At 63.0% G+C, this 15,805-nt stretch overlaps 1 protein-coding gene across 8 annotated transcripts in view; it reads right to left on the bottom strand.

The window, feature by feature from the left end:
* DMTN (dematin actin binding protein) overlaps positions 1-15,805 on the bottom strand; it is a 48,379-nt gene that overhangs the window by 7,186 nt on the left and 25,388 nt on the right. For 5 of the 8 annotated variants that reach the window (XM_075911035.2, XM_075911037.2, XM_075911032.2 and 2 more), the window contains exons 2-14: positions 11,243-11,306; positions 9,977-10,031; positions 6,690-6,764; positions 5,865-6,020; positions 5,680-5,724; positions 5,490-5,598; positions 5,065-5,121; positions 4,795-4,947; positions 4,358-4,467; positions 3,352-3,457; positions 2,919-2,983; positions 2,180-2,228; positions 103-908 (exon numbers count right to left, since the gene is read on the bottom strand). In XM_075911035.2, the coding sequence (XP_075767150.2) occupies positions 445-908; positions 2,180-2,228; positions 2,919-2,983; positions 3,352-3,457; positions 4,358-4,467; positions 4,795-4,947; positions 5,065-5,121; positions 5,490-5,598; positions 5,680-5,724; positions 5,865-6,020; positions 6,690-6,764; positions 9,977-9,994 (1,407 nt within the window). In that variant the 5' untranslated portion in view covers positions 9,995-10,031; positions 11,243-11,306 and the 3' untranslated portion in view covers positions 103-444. Of the gene's footprint in view, positions 1-99; positions 909-2,178; positions 2,229-2,918; positions 2,984-3,351; positions 3,458-4,357; positions 4,468-4,794; positions 4,948-5,064; positions 5,122-5,489; positions 5,599-5,679; positions 5,725-5,864; positions 6,021-6,689; positions 6,765-9,976; positions 10,032-11,242; positions 11,307-15,805 lie in introns of those variants that run through there. The other 3 variants (XM_075911039.2, XM_075911038.2, XM_075911040.2) reach the window with 3 other exon arrangements.

The raw sequence follows: 15,805 nt of genomic DNA, 5'->3' as shown, positions 1-15,805 counted from the left end.
CCCACCCGAGCTCCTAAATCCCTCTCTACTGTCTCTCTCCCACTCCTAAATCCCTCTCCACTGTCTCTCTCCCACCCGAACTCCTAAATCCCTCTCTACTGTCTCTCTCCCACACCCTAGCTCTTACATCCCTGTCTCTCTTGTCTCTCTCCCACCCGAGCTCCTAAATCCCTCTCTACTGTCTCTCTCCCACCCGAGCTCCTAAATCCCTCTCTACTGTCTCTCTCCCACTCCTAAATCCCTCTCCACTGTCTCTCTCCCACCCGAGCTCCTAAATCCCTCTCTACTGTCTCTCTCCCACCCGAGCTCCTAAATCCCTCTCTACTGTCTCTCTCCCACTCCTAAATCCCTCTCTACTGTCTCTCTCCCACTCCTAAATCCCTCTCCACTGTCTCTCTCCCACCCGAGCTCCTAAATCCCTCTCTACTGTCTCTCTCCCACACCCTAGCTCTTACATCCCTGTCTCTCTTGTCTCTCTCCCACCCGAGCTCCTAAATCCCTCTCCACTGTCTCTCTCCCACCCGAGCTCCTAAATCCCTCTCCACTGTCTCTCTCTCCCACACCGTGAGCACCGTCTCCCTCTCTCCCTACCTCCCCGGCCCATCCTGCCTCTTTGGGTTTCTCTGTCTCCGTCCGTCCGTCTCTCCTCCAGCACTGCCCGCCCCCTCCCTGCCCCGCCACCCTGCCCCAGTCTCTGTCGGCCCCATTGGTCCGGTCTGAGTCTCGGCACCAGCAGCCCCCGCGCTGCTGAGCTCTGTCTCCCTGGCGGCCGGTGCCAGCCAGGCGGGGTTGGCAGAGGCTGAGCCTGCAGCGGAAGGGAGGGGCACTTCTCCCCCTGCCTTCCCGAAGATACATCCGAGCTCCCAGCGTCTCCCCTCCAGCCGCAGGGCACGCGCCTACCTGCAGGCCTGTAAAACACAAAGAAAAGGGCTCAGAGAACCCCAGCTCCAGCCGCTCCTCTTCCCCGACGAGACCCCCCCCCCCAGCTGTGAGTGCAGGGCCCGCGGGCCCCAGCTCGTTAAGCACCAGGGGCGGGACCCTCGTCCCACGAGGGCAGCGGAAGCCTCCTGGGTTTCACAGAAGCAGCAGCGCTTATCCCGGTGGAGGATTTGGCCTGGGATCTCTTACTCAGAGGGGAGGCCCGAATTTAACCCTCCGTGGACGCACATCCCAACATCAAATGATAAAGGGCAGTGGCCGCACAGGTGCTGGCAACCATTGGCGTGAGTCACTGCCCAGCCAGCAGCGATGGGGTCACGGCCAAGGATCCCGCTAATGTTTCCAGCCATGTGCGGAATACATTTTGTGTATGTGCACCGAGGCATGAGTGGATGTGCACCACCAACAGAAACACATGCTGCCAGGTTGCGGGTGCTCTGCTAACCAGCGGGGAGGCATTTGAATCTCTCCTGGGGGGCCGCACAAGCGCTCGGCTTAGAGGGAACTCTGCTCACAGCTGGTCTTCAGCACACCCTGCATCAAGCAGGCGCCGGGGACAGGCTGGGAGCAAAGAGCCTCAAACGGGCACAGCCTGGCAGCAGCCGGGTCGGCTTCCGCCACCCCCTGCTCAGCTACTGTGTTGTGCCCAATGTCTAGGGGTAGGGGGGAAGGCTTTTCCACCATCCAGCCAGCCCTGGGCCTCGCTGCTGGGGCTGCCAGGTGGACCCTGTGCAGTTGGGAAGTGGGACCGAGACTCGGCAGCTCAGGAAGGGCTTCCCGACAGCTGTCCAATGTCGGCTCCTGCCTGTGACCATCCTAGATCTCTGTCTCCAGCCCTCTCTGAGGCCACCCAGACCAAACCCACCTGTCCCTCCCCGGCGTAAGTGGGGCAGCTAACTCAACAGCCTGTGGGGCTGGGCGAGAGATGACGAGAGGACACCAGGCACAGAGCCCAGCTGTGGGTCTGGCCTACGGGGCGTGCTGCACAGTGGCCCTGTGGGGCTGAGGCGAGCAAGCGTTTCATCCCGCCGACTCGGAACAGCCTGGCTGGGTCCCCAGTGGAGTCACCCGACTAGACACCCGCCCCCCCGGGATTGTCCCTTGTGCCGTGGGCTTCTAAGAACGTCAGAACGGCCAGGCTGGGTCGGCCCAAAGGGCCGTCCTGCCCAGTGGCCTGTCTGCCCACAGGGGCCAATGCCGGGGCCCCGGAGGGAGGGGTCACAGCAGGCCATCCTCTTACCTGGGCTCTCCTTCTCGCTGCTGGCTGAGCTGAACTCTGCTGACTGCAGCTGCAAACAGAATTCAGACGGGGTCAGCTCTCAGGGCAGCTCTGCCTTTGGGAGGGGCGGAAACGGACGCAAGACGCTACGGGAAGGTGGGGAGACGGGCCAGACTGAGAGCTCCAGGAACGTGGGGCCCCTCTGTCCCCACAGAGCAGCTGCGCCCCAGAGGGCCACCCTGCAAGCGTCCCCCTGCGCTGCCCTCCACCCTGCCTTAGGGGGTCCTCCCGGGGGAACGCGGAGCCTGGGCCTGGCGCCTAGGAGCTCTGTCTCTCTGGGCTGAGACCCAACACACTCATTTCACACAAGACTGCCAGCAGCCGCAAAGTAACGACTCCCAGGCCCTGCTGAGGCAGACCAGTGGCCCAAAGGCCCAGGGCCCTGGGGCCCCTCCCCAGCAGGGCTCGGAGCCAGCTGCTCCCATGGGTTGATTGGCTTCGGCTCTCAATTCCCGGCAACCCCTCTTCCTGCCCTGACCCAGCGGGCGGCATTACCCAGCACTTAGCCCGGCCTGGGGCACGAGCCGCAGCTGGGGCACAGTCCCCGCCCGGCCGAGGTGGAGCGGTCCAGGTGGGAGCTGAACACCGAATGCAGCCGGATAAGAACATCACGCGGAAAACGCCAGACTCCTTGGGGTTTTGCGGGCAGGAGAAGCGAGGGGAGGGCGAAGAGGGGACCTGCCGGGGCCCGGGGCCTTACCCTGGCGAGGGTACTTCTCCCGTAGGCCGGAAGGGTGGAGGATCTGGAGTTCCCAATGTGCAGAGCTGAGAAAGAGCAAGAGGCCAGGTCACCTCTGGGCTGATGGTTACTGCGGCAATCCTGGTGCAGCGGGGATGGCAGCCCCATGGCGCCGCTCTGGCCTCTCCCAGCAGGGGGCGCTGCAGGCCGAGGGACAGGTGCCCTGGCTGGGGGGGAGGGGCGGGGGGAGTTGTGGGCTCCTCCCCTCCCAGCCTCTAACAAATAATAAACCCAGCACCCGGAACCGTCCGAAAAGCAGGTCCCCGGGCGGGCACGGGCTGGAATCTGAGCTGCTCCTGGGGCTGCCGGGAAAGGCCTGGGGAGAGGGTCTGAGCATCAGAGAAGGGGACGAGCAGAGGGGGGCAGGTCTGGGTCACCGCCCAGCCCCACTCACAGGTGTGGAAGGGCGTTCGGTCTGGGAGCGAGCGGGTTTTCCTCCGGATGGGGATAGATTTCTCCATCTCCTCCTTCAGGATCAGCTTCCCGAGGTTTGAGGTGACCTGAGGAAAAGGAGCATCCAGGGTCAGGTAGCACTCAGTGCTGGGAGACAGCCCCCCGCAGCTCCAGCATCCTCCACAACACAGCCCCCTTCAGCTCCAGCATCCTCCATGACACAGCCCCCTTCAGCTCCAGCATCCTCCGTGATGCAGCCCCCTTCAGCTCCAGCATCCTCCATGACACAGCCCCCCTCAGCTCCAGCATCCTCCACAACACAGCCCCCAGCTCCAGCATCCTCCATGTCACAGCCCCCCTCATCTCCAGCATCCTCCATGACACAGCCCCCCTCAGCTCCAGCATCCTCCACAACACAGCCCCCAGCTCCAGCATCCTCCATGACACAGCCCCCTTCAGCTCCAGCATCCTCTGTGATGCAGCCCCCTTCAGCTCCAGCATCCTCCATGACACAGCCCCCCTCAGCTCCAGCATCCTCCACAACACAGCCCCCAGCTCCAGCATCCTCCATGACATAACCCTCCTCCACCTCCAGCATCCTCCATGTCACAGCCCCCTCAGCTCTAGCATCCTCCATGTCACAGCCCCCCTCATCTCCAGCATCTCCATGACAGCCCTCCTCCAGCTCCAGAATCCTCCGTGACGCAGCCCCCTCAGCTCCAGCATCCTCCATGACACAGCCCCCTAGCTCCAGAATCCTCCATGACACAGCCCCCCTCAGCTCCGGCATCCTCCATGACACAGCCCCCTAGCTCCAGAATCCTCCATGACGCAGCCCTCCTCTAGCTCCAGCATCCTCTATGATGCAGCCCCCTCCAGCTCCAGCATCCCCCAGGGCACAGCTCCCCTCGAATCCCAACATGCTCCAAGCTGAAGCCTCCTCCAGTCCCAGCACAGTCGCGGGCTCAGTCACTCCTGGGGCCCCAGCCCTGCTGAGTCCACCCTACCTTACTCAGCTCCTCTTTCTGGAGTTCCCGCAGGTTGGTCATTTCCTCTGTGAGATCCTCGTCCTCCTCCACGCCTCTCTTGGAGGCCATCCGCCGCCTCCACTCCTTCTCTGGGGAGCCAAGGAGGGTGTCAGGGGGCCGGGGCAGAGCAAGGGAGCAGGGAGGCGGAGGCGGCTGGGAAGGATCCAGCCAACTCCGCTGGGGAAGTGCCGGGAGGCAGCATGCCGCACCCCAACAGCTGGGCCACCCCCAGGGGCCCTTCCACGACCCCGAGCAGCCAGGGCCCCGCGGGGTGTCCTACCCCCGGGCCCCCTCCGTCGCCATAACGGGGCCTCGCTGCTGACTCAGAGCAGCACGCCCGCTGTCCTCGGCCGTCTCCCATCTCGGGGCTGAGCCGGGGCCACACGCGGCAGGGACCGCCCCCCGCCACCCCCTACCTACGACTGCCAGGGAGGGAGGGCAGGGCCAGTAATCCGTCTCGATCTTGGCTGGCTGGTTGGGGTCCGGGGGCTGGGCTGCTGGGAACTTGGAGGACTCAATGATCTGGTCTTCTCTCAGGTGTTTGCTCAGCGGGGCTCCGGCCGCGGGCTCTGCAATGGAGGGACAGGGAACGGAGGGCTGGTCTCCCCGTCTCCTTCAGGCCCCTCCCCCCCGTCCGGCGCCCCGAGATGCCTGCGCAGCAGGGCGCAGAAAGCGGCCGCCCTCACCTCTCTGCTTGTAGATCGGCGGCTTCTTGTATATGTTCAGCTCCATGGTGTTGGTCTCTGGGGAAGGGCAACGGGAGGATGAGACGTGGCAGAGACGGAGCCAGTCCCCCACGGCCATTGGCCCCAGCATGGGCAGCCGCGGCTGAGTGTCCCCCTCCCTCCTAGGCCCACTGGTGGGGGAGGCTCTGGGAGGAAGGACCGATGGGGCCCAGCCCCCCAGCTGGGTCTGCGGGCCGGCTCCGGGCTCCCCTGGCTCAGGCTGGTGACGGGGGGAAGGCACCAGAGTAGGAGCAGAGACGGGGTCTGGTTTGGGTCTCTGGTTGGGTCAGTGGAGCCCTGAAGTTGGGGCCCTGCTCCCTCGCACCCCATCCCCCAGTGGGGAGCCGTGGGGCGCCCCAGGCGGGGCGGGGGAGGAGCTGCCGTACCAGGTCGGTGGAAATGGTGCACTCCGCTCCGGGCTGTGCTGCTGGTCCGGCGACTCGCTGCCTGAGAGGCACTTCCGAGGGCCTTGTTCTCCGTCCAGTCCCGGATGACCTGGGAACAGAGCCAGGGTCAGCGGCCGCCCGGGCAGGCCAGCGCAGGGCCGGGCGGGAGGCGCGGAGGGACGGTACTCACTTCTGGAGAAGGAGGAGGGGAGATGGACTTGGGGGACAGGGATCGCTGTGGGAGGAAGCAGAGAGAGAGACGCCAGTGACCGGACTCCTCCTGAGCTACACGGCAAAGAGTTCAGACACAGCCCCCCCTCGCCAGGCGGGAGCTCCCCCCCCCGGGAGCCTACCACCCCAGGGACCCTCCCTCACCTCTCGGCTCCTCGGCAGCTCCACGTGCTCCATGAGGGAGTAGGTGAAATGGGGCTCGTAGATCATTAGGTCCGGGCGCTCGATGTCCAGGATCGCCTTGTCCTTGGGAAGTGCCGCCAGGTCCTTGTAGCCCAGCACCTCGTTGTCCATTCTGGCCTGCGAGGGCGGCAAAGCGGCTCCACACACAGAGAAGCAGGCGTCCGAGCCTTGGCCTAGGGCCCGCGGCTCTTTCCGCGTGGGGCTCAGGCCTCCCCGCCCCAAAGGGCTGCTCCTCGCTTTAGGGATGGAGAAACACACGGCAGGGGGAGGGGCTTGCCTAGCTCACGGATCAGGAATCCAGGACCCCTTACTCCCATTGCCTTACTCTAAGCACTAGGCCAGACTCTCCTCCCAGCAGGGGTGACTGGTGCCTGTGGGGGAGGGGGAGCAGGGAGGGGACATGGGGGACACCCCATTTAGGGTGACAATGTTGGTGGCGGGAAAGGGAGGCGGTGCACCTCGTGAAGAAGTTCCCTGTAAGCTGGGTGCTTGGGCGGCCACTCAGGAGCGATTCAAACGCCGCCCAGAGCTAGGTTTGTTGTGTCGCCCGGTGGTGCACATTCACATGTGCGCCATGCACAACATTTATTCTGCACACGGTGGAAAGGATTAGAGGGAACATTGCTCCCATGTGCTACTGAAAGTCGCCCACGCCTCCCAGAGCCAGGTACAGGACCCAGGAGTCCTCACTCCCCTTCCCTTGCTTTAATCACGCTATTAAGCTGCCCCACAGGACGTTTGGGTGACCTCCCCCCCGGAAGGAGACATGACGTGTCCGGCACTCACCACGATGCTGGAGGGCGACCCTGGGACGCTGGACCCGCGGGAGGAACAGACGCTCCCGGGTGAGGTCAAAGATTGCTGGGAAGGAGGGAGAGATCTCGGTGAGTTTCTTTCTCTGCCATTGGCTTCATCAGCGTAGTCAACAGGGCAAGGCAAAAGAAACCCCAGCTAAGCTGCCCAGGAGCTGAGCGCCCGAGAGACACACGGACAGGCAGTAATACCAAGGGAAGCAGCCATCTGCTGACCCTCACTCCCTTCTGGGGGGGAGCGACGCTCCCAAACCCACCAGCCCTCTCCCCTGCCCTGCTTGGCGGTGCCCTTTGGATACGTCCGCTTGGCTAGCTCTGGCGTTGGAGGGGGAAGGCCATGATGCTGAGTGCAGCGTGTGTGTGCGCACCCACGCACCTGCACCTGCGTTCAGGGGAGGGGTGTTTGCACGGCACATCGCTGTGTGTGGGTGCCTGGATGTATCCACGTGCAACTCTGTGTGTGTGGGCGCCTTGAGACTACGTGTGCACGTGTGCGCATGTGCGAATGAGTGTGTGTGTGTGTGTGTATGTGTGTGTGTGTGTGTGTGTGTGTGTGTGTGTGTTCCCACCTCTGCATTTTTAGGACGGGCTGGAGATCAGTGGAACTGACTCCCAGAGAAGAGGGCCTTGATCCTCAGGGCAACACCTGGGAAATGCAGAAGGACATCAGCTCTCTGGTAGCCCCCTTCCTTGGCAGTCTGCTGCCTCATGCTCTCAGGTTTAGCTGTGGAGCTGGGGGTAGGAGGGGCGGGGCTGTAAACCTCTGGAACTCTCTGCCACTGGATACTATCAAGGCGGAGAGCACAGCAGCACTCCAAAAGGCGTGGAGGTGTGTATGAGTCATAAGAACATCGACAGCTACATTAGACGGGGGAAAAGAGAGGAGATAGAAACATCATGCTTCAGGGCACAGACCAGCCTCTAATGCAGGACTACTCAACACACGGCCCATCTGTTTGCGGCCTGCGATGCAATTTGGGTTTACGCGGGGCTCGACGTGCGGCATGAGGGTGGGAGCCAAAACAAAAAAGCATCAATAGAATGGTCTTCTGTGGCGATGCGTTTTAGTAGTTCCATTCCTGGACTGTCATTGCTCAGTAAAAGTGCTGTCCTATGGGTGGAAATTGGGTCAATAGTACATTTTATTAATATCAGCAGAACTGACTTAAATGGGGCCTGGGTGTTGTGTAGCCTTGCCTTAACCTTTGTATTCACACATGTCAGTGTGAAAGAAGCTATTTGCATAGATTTGCATAGATTTGCATATCTATGCAACCGCACTTCGGTTGCGGCTCTCGGCATGCGCTGTGAGTATCATTGTGGCCCCGGGGCTTCCAAAGTTGAGCAGCCCTGATCTAATGGATGAGGGTCAGGAAGAATCTTCCAGGTTATTCTATAACTGCCCAGTGGGGTTTTTTTCCCCTTCCTCGGAAGCGGCAGGGGCTGGCCGCTGACGGAGCCAGGATGACTGCGTACAGATGTGGTCTCCTCACCTCAAAAAAGATATTTTGGCCTTGGAAAGGGTTCAGAAAAGGGCAACTAAAATGATGAGGGGTTTGGAACGGGTCCCGTATGCGGAGAGGTTAAAGTGACTGGGACTTTTCAGTTTAGAAAAGAGGAGACTGAGGGGGGATATGATAGAGGTCTATAAAATCATGAGTGGTGTGGAGAGGGTGGATAAAGAAAAGTTATTTATTAGTTCCCTAAATAGAAGAACTAGAGGACACCAAAAGAAATTAATGGGTAGCAGGTTTAAAACTAATAAAAGAAAGTTCTTCTTCACACAGCGTGTAGTCAACCTGTGGAACTCCTTGCCAGAGGAGGCTGTGAAGGCTAGGACTATAATAGAGTTTAAAGAGAAGCTAGTTAATTTCATGGAGGTTAGGTCCATAAAAGGCTATTAGCCAGGGGATTGAAATGGTGTTCCTGGCCTCTGTTTGTCAGAGGCTGGAGAGGGATGGCAGGAGACAAATCGCTTGATCATTGTCTTTGGTCCACCCTCTCTGGGGTACCTAGCACTAGCCACCGTCGGCAGACAGGATACTGGGCTAGATGGACCTTTGGTCTGACCCAGTCCGGCCGTTCTTATGTTCTTCTGATGCTGGGCTAGAGGTTGGCCTAAGACTCGTGGGGGGAAGGCTGGACTCAAGGACGACGACCCCCCTTGAACCTGGAGAACCTGTGAGCTGCAGCGCCCCCCAAACCACAAACCACGTCCAACTCCCACTCGGCCGGCACTGGGCAGGCGTTGCCGTGCAGTCTGCAGCTCCCGCCCGGACAGCGCGGCTGGGTCTCAGACTCCCGCCGCCCAGGGGGAGCCATGTCTAGGGGTGTCGGTGGTTAACCGGTGACCAGGCTGGACTGTGGTAGCTCCCGCCCGCCCTTGGCACAGCACGGTGGGTCCGGCCCGATCAGTCCCCGCCCGCGACAGGCCCCCAGCCCGGCGGAGCAGCCTCGCCTACTGCAGGCCCCGCCCGGCTGACGCAGCCCCCCGCCCACCCCCATTCAGCGGAGGAAAGGAAACGTTTCGCGGGTTAACTGATCACACAGGAGCAGAGGGTTTGACACCGGCATGTCGGTGGGGCAGGGCAGTGCGGTCTGCCAGCAGCTTCAGCAGGTGTGACCACGAGGGGGTGCTGTCTGCCCGAACTCGGGCGAGCCGGGGCGGCGCCCCTGGAGCAGGGAATGGAGCGGGGAGAGGAATCGACCCTGCTCCTTCCCTTCTCTGGTCACAGCAGCTGCGCCCCCCAGCCCCCAGCGAGTGCCGTTAACCGCATGCGACGGAGCGGGCTTGCCTGGCCCCGCGCTGCCTTTGCCAGCTCCCCCCTCGCCCTGCTCCGGAACTGACCCCTGCCCATCACCCGGCAGGGGATGCTCCCGGTGCTGTCCTGCCATTGCACCCCGCGCCATGCCGGCTCCCTTGCCCTCTGTCCCGGGCATTCCCTGCAGCCGGGGCCCTAAATCTCTCTGCAGAGATGGCCAGCGATGGAGGCCTGCTGGTGCCACCAGCTCTGAGCTGTGGACACCGGCCTGCTAGCGAGCAGACTGACCCCTCCTGTGAGTGGCTCACGGGCCCCAGCCCCAAACAGAGATGGGCGGGGCTTGCATTGTCCCCCTGGAGGTGCAGGGCTCCTGGGTTCCAGGACGGGGCCACAGCCCAGCGTGCCGACCCCCCCCGCCCCACCGCCTTGGGCAGGCTCTCAGGGGGCGACTGCCAAAAGGGGGGCTGCGGGGCCCAAGGGGCTAACCCAATTCATTTACCTTCTGTAACTTTTCCATGCCGGCGTCTGCGGGAATCTGGGTCACGCACAGAGTCCTGCGGGGGAGGGGGGAGAAAGATTCGTTAGCAGCAATCCGTCAGAGCAGAGGCATCCTGCATCCACCCCCCCCTTCCCCCCCCCCGCCCGCTCTCCGGCGTCCTGGCCACAGCGCAGGGGAGCAGCCCAGCCGGCTGCTGCTTGGTCCCGGGGTGGCACAAAGCGGACGCCAGGGCGTGGCCCGGCAGGTCGCCCTCCGCCAGGCTGCGCCTGAGACCAAGCGGGGGCAGGAGCCGGTCGGGATTGCCACAGGCCGCTCGGGCCCGCACGCAGCCCTAGTGGGTGGGGGCTGGAGGGATAAAGGGGGGCAGCTGGGATCGTGTGTACGGGGGGGGGGGGATCCAGCAGAGGCACCCGGCTCAGACCCGTCCGATGGGATGTAAAACCCTGTTTCATTGGGTCAATGTGATGGTTCATAGAATCATAGAATCATAGAATAATAGGACTGGAAGGGACCTCGAGAGGTCATCGAGTCCAGCCCCCTGCCCTCAAGGCAGGACCAAGCTCCATCTACACCATCCCTGACAGATGTCTATCTAACCTGATAACTGGGGAACTTGGTTAACTGGGGAACCAAATAAAGGGGGTGGAAGTGGGGGGCTCCGCTGGGCTGGAGCGACCCATCCCCCCCGCCACGACCTGGCTGCACCCCCTTTCCCCCTCGCCATGGACAAGAGCTGGGGGGACTGCCTGTGGGGAGGGGGGCCGGCTGGGCCCCTCTGCCATGGACCGGCAGCCGCTGCCTGTGGTGGGCCCAGCCCCCTGGCCACAGCCGGTAGGGAATTGCTCCAGCCAGGGACAGCCTCACCCATTGAGGTTAACCTGATAAAGGCCTCAGCAGTTAACCCTTCACATCCCTAGGCTGCAGGCAGCCCTGGAGCAGGGCCTGTCCTTGGCTCCTTGGGGCTGCTGCCCCCCGGGGGTCTCGCCTCGCCCGTGACTGGGCAGAGCCGGCTGCCTTCAGGCATCTGATGCTAATGCAAAGTGAGGTGCACTCGGCAGGGCGCTGAAATATTCATGGCCAGCTCCGCGGGCGGCTGCCGGGTGAAGGGGACAAGGCTGGGAAGGGGAAGGGGGGGGGGCATTGTCAGCCGGGGGGGCACTCGCAGAGCTGAACCAAGGCGGTTCTGGTCTAGGTCCCACTGGCCAGCCCCTGGGCTTGGCCCGTCTCTCCTGGAGGCAGAGGAGACGCTGGCCAGGAGTTACATACCAGCCAGTCTGTGTTTCCACATCCCTCTGGGCTCCTAGGCTGGGCTACGGATCCGATGCTCCCTCTGCAGCGGGGGAAAGAGAAGGGGGGAGGTGAGGGCTCTGCACACCCAGACACTGAATGCTGCTTCCCCCTTCGTGCCTCTCCCGCGGTCCGGTCGCTTAGCCGCAGACCCCTGAGCCGCCCCCGGGCACGGCGGAGGAGCCCCCGGTGCCCCGCGGTTTCCGCTTTTGTTCGCTGGCACCCAGCTGGCCAAGACGGTCCGGTCCCCGGGACCCACCCGCCTCCGGATTTACCGCCCGCGTGTCACCTGCAAACGGGACCAGGGATGATTCACGACCCGCTCAGTCACCAGCCCCCCCCCCCGCCGGGACATTCTGGGACCTCTCCGTTAGCCGAGGCTTTGAGCTAACCCACCCCTACGCGCCCAGCCTGGCATGGGGGCGACGGCTTGGTTTGGAGCCCACCCAGCCCCGCCGGGCTCAGCACGCCGAGAGAGAGCTCTCCCGTCTCTCGGTGTGGGGGGCCTGGCAGTGCTGGGGGCAGCCTACAGGGATCCCAGCCAGCCGGGCTCCCCGCCAAGCAGGCCCCTCCGCGGCCCAGGCTCCCCATGCGCGGCACAGAAGGATCGTGGCCCTTGTTTGGAGCTATTGTTCCCGGGCCGACGCGCCGTGACAGCGAGCGCTTTTGGCCGCCTCCCAAGCTTTCGGCAGCGACGCAGACACGCTCGCGCTCCTGCTCCGGCTCTGCCCACCTCCCCCTCCACGGTCCCGTCGGCGAGGGCTTTCCAGGAAGCCCCTGGGGCGGCGGACGCACAGCTGGGGAGCAGCTCAGTCCCTCCGCAGCCGGGGCAGCCTGCGCTTCGGGGCGCAGCCCTGCCACCTCCGGCCTTGTCAGTTAGGAAATGCTTGTGTGAACCCGGCATCTCTTCCTGCTCCCCCTCCTTTGGGAAACCCCCTGCTGCCCGGGGGCCAGTCCCTTCACCCCCCCACTCACCGGGAGAGGGGGGAGGCTCTGATGTGCTACTCTGGTGCCTACTGATGTCTCCACACCCCAGCCTCTGACAGTGCCCCCTAACCTGACTGCTCGGTGGGGCTCCACTACCCCCAGCTTTGGGCTCCGCCCCCCACCCAGCATCATCCCTGTCAGGGGCTACTGTGACCCCCCCATGTCCCCAGATTAGTAGCCAGTTCTGGAAGTTGCCAGGCCTCGTCGGTCAGCTTTGGATCTTGGTGTGGGTCCCATTAAGCCGTGGGTCAGACTAGCGGCTCCGGTTCTGATCCATCTCTGGGGGCTGGGGCGCCCTCCCCGCCGCCTGGCAGCCCCACTCCCCACCAGAACGGTATCAGCACCAAGAGCCGGCCCCCCACTGCCCCCCTCCCCCGGAGTGGCTCTTGTCCTGAGCGCTGAAACCCGACCCTCGCCCTCCAGACGCACTTGCCAGCCGGAGACAGCTCTGATCGATATTCCCCCGACCCTCTGCCTGGACAAGGCGTCCGGGCCAGGCGAGGAGGGGGAACGGCGCACGCCAGCTGCAACGCAGCCTCTAGCCTCCCTGGGCTGCAGAGTCTGGGGCGGGGCGGTTTGCCCAGCTATTACACACCCCCTCCAGCACCCCCACTCCTCACTCATGGGGTGCCAGAGGCCGTCAGCTTGTCAGGGCTCACGCCCTGAGCAGAAATCGTAGCTGCTGGCATGTGGCACGTCAGGCAGAGACGCCACATGCTCCAGCCTTCCTGGGTTCCATCGGATCCTGCTGCCGGAGGGAGGGCCCAGCAGGCCCCCCAAACGAGGAGCCAATCCTGCCCCGTCCTCCTCCAAACTCTGGGAACCAGCCTCCAAACCAAGCAGGGTTAACCGCAAGCTGAATGCTTGGGCGGCCACCCAGGAGAGATTCGGGGGCCGCCCAGCTGCTTAGCAAAGCGCCCACAGCATGTGTTTCTATTGGTGGTGCACATCGGCGCAGGCCTCAGTGCACAGAACAAAATTTATTCTGCACACCGCTGGGAAAAAATCGAGGGGACACGGAAACCAAGCCCAGTTCTATGGCTGTCAGAGGACGCCCTGCGGCCTAAGCAAAGGACTGGGGGTCAGGATCCCCGGGGGCCTCTGACACAGGCTTGTCAACCTTTTCTGAAGTGGCCCCTCATTCTGCTGGTCTTGACTTTTGGAGGGCCGGAAGCCACTTGGTGAAACCCCAAAGCACCCAAAATCAGGGGTCTCCTTTCTTCCGTGCCTCGATTTCCCCATCTGTAAAAGGGAGACGATGCCACGGCCCTATGGCGGGGGCCTGGGAGGGTACGTTCTGGTCCCCCTGCCCACGAGGGCTCCGGACGGGCTGGCCCCTGTCTGACAGCCTGGAAGGGACTCCCCTGGCCCTGAAGCATGAAGCTCAGGAGGTTCATTTACCTGCCTGTCCCAGCCCCTCCTGCTGTGGCTGCAGCTAAGCGCTGAGTCCTGCCCTCCAGCGGGCCGGGGGGGGGACGGGGACGACAATGGGTTTGTTGTTCAGCGGCCTCCCTTAGCCCGGCAGAGTCAAACAGACTCTGCTCCGTCTGGCTTCAATGGGCAGCAGGAGCTCGTCTCTCCTTCACGGGCCGCAGCCTCTGCCCTGCCTCGGGCAGCGGGTCCCGCACCGGGGCCCAGCGCGGAAGGCTGCTCTCCCCAGCGACTGTCGGCCTGGCGCTGGCAACCAGGGCAGAGCTAATTCAGCCTTTTGTCCGGCCGGCGGGCTGGGGTGAGGAGGCCTCGGCGGCGGGGAGCTAGGGCAGTGGCCTGGCTGCAGTCAGCGCTACCGAGCAAAGAACCCAGCGCCGCAGGGTGGGGTACTGGGGCGGGGCAAGGGGAGGGGTTGCAGTCCCCTCTTGTGGTTTTCTTGCTTCATCCGAAAATCCCCTTTCGGGCAGCAGAGGGGAGAGAGCAAAAACCCCTCACGCTCCGAAGGGGGAGGGTCTGCAACCAGCGTCTTGCCACTGCGGCTTTCGTCCTGATGGGTCGCTGAGATGCGGCCACCTCTGGGGTGGAGGGTGACATGCACCTCGCTGCACCGCGGCGATAGCTGGGACCACGCCGCTTTAGGCGCCGGTATAAGGAGACTCTTCCACACCCGCACGGGGGCTCATGGTTCCAGGAGGGCTCGCGCGCCGTAAGTTGACGCAGCTCATAGATGGTTTTACCCAAAAATCTACCGCCACCCCCACTGGGCTTGTAGCCTTGGTCCTTGAAGAGCCCTGGGGTTGCCAACCTGAGGCTTACAGCACTCAGCCGTCGCTTCCAGACATGGAAGATGGCAGGAAGGTCCCGCAAAGCCTGGCGCATCCTCTCGTCACTGGAACTCAACCTAGTGTGATACGTTCCCCGACCTCTTCCATCAGGGCTCGTCGGTCTCACTGGGAATCTCCCCCCTTTGGGCCAGAAACCATCCGGTTTTGGTGCTGTGCGGCCAGAAGCCAAGGCAGCCGAGGCAGAAATGCAGCTTTGGTCAGGCAGCCGCACCCTGAGCCCATTCCAGATGGGCCCCCAAATCCAGCCCCACTTCTTCTCCCCTGCCCAAGGGCTGCACCCAGGCCCTCTCTGCATCTGGGATGGGGGCGCTTCCTAGGGACGGGGCTGTGAGCCTTCATTCATGAGCGCCTGCAAAAGCCCAGCGAAACCCTGCATGGCTGGCGCCAGAGAGGGCAAAGGACTGTTTCATCCACCCGTGAAAGCCTCTTTCTCTCAGGGTGGCAGCCCTGCACAGCAGGGAGCATGCGGGAGCTCGATAAGGGTGTATTGTAGGGACCAGGCCGGCTGAGAGCACAGGATACATGAGCTCAGACTTTCCACAGGCACCGCGGCCGGCAAAGCCAGGGGTGGAGTCCTTGGCTCCCTGGGAATGGCATTAGCAGAGGCCTTGCTCTCCTGCCACTGGGCCGGGCTGTGAGCAGACAAGGAGAGCCCTTGGAAATCCCAGGCCACCGGCGGTGAAGGGGATCAGGGCGCAGGTGGGCGCTCACACAGATTGCAAGGGGGCAGGGCTGTGGAAGCTCGGGAACCACAAATGCCCTGGCGGTAGCCTTGGGGAGGGTCAGGCTCATGGGTTTCCCAGTCTGTTGCACCACCCCCTGGATGAGCCCAAATTCTGCTGGGCCCGGGAGCAAAGCAGTGTCTGTGGAGACCCACACGGACAGGAGGGACTCGTGCCCATCGCTCTGTGCAGCCAAACCAGGCCCAGCATAACCATCAGCCAGGTCCTATGTAGCACATGAAGCCACGTTCACGGGGGTGATCCAAGGGACGCCACGTTCCACGTGTCCACTGGACATAACCCAGACAAAGTCACGGCCTGCAGATCCACTGAGGACAGTCCCATCTCACGGATTCACTGGGGACGATCCACACCCTGCGTACCCCCCAGGGACAATCCACAGGAAGCCACATGTTCAGTGGGAATGATCCACGGGAAGCCTCTTCCCCTGGCCACAATCCATGCGAAGCAACCCCACCTGTGTCCAAGGAGAACAATCCACGGGAAGCCAAGCCCCACACATTCAGTAAGGGCGAGCCACGTGGAGCCACATCCCA

This window comes from Pelodiscus sinensis, chromosome 28 (assembly GCF_052426305.1).
Source record: "Pelodiscus sinensis isolate ZL-2025 chromosome 28, ASM5242630v1, whole genome shotgun sequence".
NCBI classification, from domain to species: domain Eukaryota; kingdom Metazoa; phylum Chordata; order Testudines; family Trionychidae; genus Pelodiscus; species Pelodiscus sinensis.
The sequence above is the reverse complement of the archived record's forward strand: the minus strand, read 5'-3'. Positions and strand labels throughout refer to the sequence as shown.